The 4579-nt window shown below is 40.2% G+C and overlaps 1 protein-coding gene across 1 annotated transcript in view; it reads right to left on the bottom strand.

The window, feature by feature from the left end:
- The window catches only part of LOC101856172 (pneumococcal serine-rich repeat protein), a gene marked incomplete in the record, with an annotated part of 49450 nt that overhangs the window by 4629 nt on the left and 40242 nt on the right, over positions 1–4579 (bottom strand). Inside the window, 1 exon segment of the mRNA XM_005095693.3 lies at positions 1668–1846. Coding sequence (XP_005095750.2) covers positions 1668–1846 — 179 coding nt within the window.

Below are 4579 nucleotides of genomic sequence, written 5' to 3'. Positions count from 1 at the left end.
CAGCAGGCTCTATGCGCTTTACACTATATTATTACCCCAGCAGACCATAGAACACTCCGAAACATTCTCAGCTTCCCGGAAAGCATACATCAACCCAAATATGGCCGCACTTGAAACTGGAGACCCCGGAAGTGCGTAAAAGGTCAAGTACGTTTTGAATGATGGGATACATCTTACTTTAACATGTTTTATTACTGCAGAGGTACCCGTTAACGTCAAACAGTCAGTGTTCTTGTGGATATTACACTGGTCCCAGTCATGGGAAAAATATACGTGTAGTAATTACATTATAGCTTTTTCACGTTCGTCTGACCGCGTTAAAAAAAACTTTGATACATCGAGGAATTTATCTCTGCCCATAACATTTGGCATAGCACTTCTTCAGGCCAGGGACAACATTTTTTTTCCAAAACATTTTGACCCAGTAGGCGTAATAAAAAAGTTTTATTTTTCTCTTTGGGCTCTATATTAAAAACCGATCTTTGCTTGCATACACAGGGTCACTAAAATAAACGACTTACAGTAGTCTTGCCTACAAATTACTCATTTTGAGACAATGGCACCGCCCAGCCCCCACATTCCAGTGTAGGCTTGTCAGTTTCATCCCCCCGGCTGTCTAGACGTCTCCACGTGTTCCGCAGGAGTCTTGAAAAAATACTCACCCCGCCTCTTGAACCGTGTTTCTTAGGTGAACGTAAAAGAGTGTTGTTGAGGGAAACAAATGGTTTAGGCGTATTCTGTAAATCCCCTATTATCTATTTTTACCCGCTTTAGGAATACATCTAAGAAAACGTGTCGAACTTTAGTTTGCAGTGAATACGGGGTGCCCACTACGCATGGGATCGGCCGATGGGGCCGATCACCTGACTCGATCGCCTCAAAAACAAACGTGTTTGTTTTCAGTTTCAGCCGATCGAGTCGGGCGATCAGCCCGATCCAGCCGTAGTGGGCACCGCGTGTAAGGAATGGGTTGTTAGATTCTGTTGGTCGTATAACATCAGCATGCAAAGACCCAGAAAGATTAAACAGTGTGATTTGTTTTTAACCCATCTCAACCGCAGTCACACAAAAGTGAACGAGCTATAACAGTAAACAGATTGTTGCCTTGAGTATACAGAAAAATATAGGAACATACTTACATACTATTATTAGGAATATATTTGAGCAAGCATACATAAGTGTGGAAAAAGAAAGTGGCTGTACACACAAATTATGTTCATGCGCGCGCGCACACACACACACACACACACACACACACACACACACACACACACACACACACACACACACACACTCACACAAACACACACACAAACACACACACACACACACACACACACATACAAACGCAGTGCACTGTGGGAGAGAAAGAGAGAGATAGATAGATAGTTAAATAGATAGATAGATAGATAGATAGATAGATAGATAGATAGATAGATAGATAGATAGATAGATAGATAGATAGATAGATAGATAGAGAGAGAGAGAGAGAGAGAGAGAGAGAGAAAAGAAAGAGAGAGAGGGAGAGAGAGGGGGAGGGGAGAATTAGGGAGAAAAAGTGATAGATCGGTTGATCGATTAATTAATTAATTGATTGATTGGTTGATTTGTTTATTTATTGATTGCTTGACTGCTATCAACAGGGACAAGAAACGAAGTGAACTCACGGTATAGGTCATGGAAGATCCAGCCAGCGTGACCTCTGATCCCCCTGTAACCGTGAACTTCCACTCATACACAGCTGCAGTCACGTGGGATGTGGAGGCACAGGTGAGAGTGTAGCTGCCACCGCTTCTGATGATGTCTGATGCCGCAGAAGAACTCAAACTCGGGGCGTCGGGGGTCGCTGTGGGAGGGGGGGGGAGTAGTAAGAGTTTTACAGCACTTCCAACACAAATTATTGACCACAGCGTTGGACGATTAGAGGTGTTACAAGCAAGTAACAACATACAAAGGAAAGAAGGGTGAGAGATAAGGATGGAAATAATATAATCGTGTTTGGTTGGGAAAGAAGGAGCAAACTACGACTGAAGGGGGGGGGGATGGATAGATAGATAGATAGATAGATAGATAGATAGATAGATAGATAGATAGATAGATACCACCGTTGCTATTGCTGTTGTTTTTCCTCTTTTTCTGTTGTTACAGCCAAAATTATGATACGGCAGTGCCATTATGGTTGATGTTGCTATTGTTTTTGTTCTTGGATTTGTTGTTGTTGTTTGTATTTGCAGTTGTTGTTTATGCCGTCATCGTTGTTGTTGTCCTTATCTCGGTTGTATCGTTGTTGTAAGTGTTGATGCTTTCGTTGTTGTTGTTGTTGTTGTTGTTGTTGTTGTTGTTGTTGTTGTTGTTGTTTTTGCTGCTGCTGTTGTTGGTGTTGTCGGTGTTATGTTTTTTTGGCAGTTTAAAAAAAATTATATTTTAAATGTTTTTCTTTCTTGTTGTTTATTTTGTTGTATTTTGTTCATCATTAAGTCGAAAATGTTGATGGTATCGTTGTTAACATAATTACAACAACATTAACGAGCTTCCCATATCCCCACTCATACTTGTGACGACCTCTATGAGAGCTGTCGCCTATTGTTGCTGTTGCTGTTGTTGTTGTTGTTCTTGTTGCAGTTGTAGTTGCTGCTATTGATGTTGTTGTTAATGTTGTTGTTTTTCGTTGTTGCTGCTATTGTTGTTGTTGTTGTTGTTGCTGTTGTTGTTGCTGCTGCTGTTGTTGTTGTTAATGTTGTTTTTGTCGTTCTTGTTGCTGCTGTTGTTGTTGTTGTTGTTGTTGTTAATGTTGTTTTTGTCGTTGGTGTTGCTGCTGATCTTGTTTAAACTATTCTCTTGAATATGTTTATCTTGTTGTTGCTGATGCTGCTGTTTCTAAAGTTACCTGTGACAGACACTGTGAGAGTACTGGACTCATTATGTTGCTGCTGTTGATATTGTTGATGTTGGAAATATTGTCTTTATTATTATGTATATCTTGCTGCTGCAATAGTTGCCTGTGACAGCCATTCTGAGAGTTCTGGGCTGCTGTTGTTTTTGTTGTTGTTGTTATTTTTGTTGTTGTTGTTGTTGTTGTTGTTGTTAATGTTATTGTTGCTTCTGTTGTAGTTGTTGGTGGTGGTAGTGTTGTTGTTGTTGTTGTTTTTTGTTGTTGTTGTTGTTGTCGTTGTTGTTGTTGTAGTTGCTGTTGTTGTTTTGCTGTTGCTGTTGTTGTTGTTGTTGTTGTTGTTGCTGCTGTTGTTCTGATTGTTGCTGTTTTTGCTGATGCTGCTGATCTTTTTTTCCTTTTTTGCTGCAGCTACTGACCTTGTAATCTAGTTGTTGTTGGTGGTAGTGGGGTTGTTGTTGTTGTTGTCGTCGTTGTTGTTGTAGTAGTTGTTGTTATTAATGTTGATGTTGCATTTGGAGCTGATGTTGTTGTTCTTGTTGTTGGTGTTGTTGCAGCTGTTTTTGCTGCTGCTTTAGATCATGTTGTTGATTTTGTTGATACTATGGTTGGTGTTGTTGTTGGTGGTGGTGGTGTTGCTGTTGTTGATGTTGTTGTTTTAGTTGTTATTTTGCTGCTGCTGATGATGTTATTGTTATGCTGTTGTTGTCGTAGTTGTTGCTGCTGTTGTTCTGATTGTTATTGTTGCTGCTGCTGAAGATGTTGTTGTTGTTGTTGCTGCTGCTGCTGCTGCTTATGTTACTGTTGTTGTTGTTGTTTAAACCATTCTCTCAATGTTCATCTTGCTATTGCCGATACTGTTGCTGCCTACCTGTGACAGTCACTATGTAAACACTGAACGCCTGCTGTTGTTATTGTTGATGTTGTTGTTGTTGTTGTTGTTGTTGTTGTTGCTGTTGTTGTTTTGTTGCTGCTGATGTTGTGTTTGTCTCTATTGATGTTACTGTTGTTGTTGTTGTTTTCGTTGTGGTTGTTGTTGTTGTTTTCGATGTTGTTGTTGTTGTTCTGATTGCTGTTGTCTTTGCTGCTGCTCCTGATCTTCTTGTTGTTGTTGTTGTTGTTATTGTTGATGTTGCTGCTGGTGGTGATCTTGTTGTTTTTCTTGTTGTTGTTGTTGTTGCTGTTGCTGTTATAGTTGTTGTTGTTATTGTTGTTGTTTTTGGTTTTGCTACTGCTGCTATTGTTGTTGTTGTTGTCACTGTTGTTGCTGCTGTTGCTGTTGATGTTACTGTTGTTGTTGTTGTTGTTGTTTGAACTATTCTCTCAATGTTTAAATTGCCCCTGCCGATACAGGTTGCTGCTGTAAGTTAGCCTACCTGTGACAGCCACTGGGTGAGACTTGAACGCCTGCTGTTGTTATTGTTGTTGTTGATGTTGTTGTTGTTATTGTTGTTGTTGCTGTTGTTGTTGTTGTTATTTGATTGCTGCTGATGTTGTGTTTGTCGCTACTGATGCTACTGTCGTTGTTGTTGTTGTTTTGCTGCTGATGATGATTAGTGCGTCGTTGTTGTTGTTGTTGTTGTTGTTGTTGTTGTTGTTGTTGTTGTTGTTGCTGCTGCTGCTGCTGCTGCTGTTGATGTTACTGCTGTTGTTGTTTGAACTATTCTCTCAATGTTCATCTTGCCATTG

Source organism: Aplysia californica, unplaced genomic scaffold (assembly GCF_000002075.1).
Source record: "Aplysia californica isolate F4 #8 unplaced genomic scaffold, AplCal3.0 scaffold00111, whole genome shotgun sequence".
In the NCBI taxonomy this organism is placed as follows: domain Eukaryota; kingdom Metazoa; phylum Mollusca; class Gastropoda; order Aplysiida; family Aplysiidae; genus Aplysia; species Aplysia californica.
The sequence above is the reverse complement of the archived record's forward strand: the minus strand, read 5'-3'. Positions and strand labels throughout refer to the sequence as shown.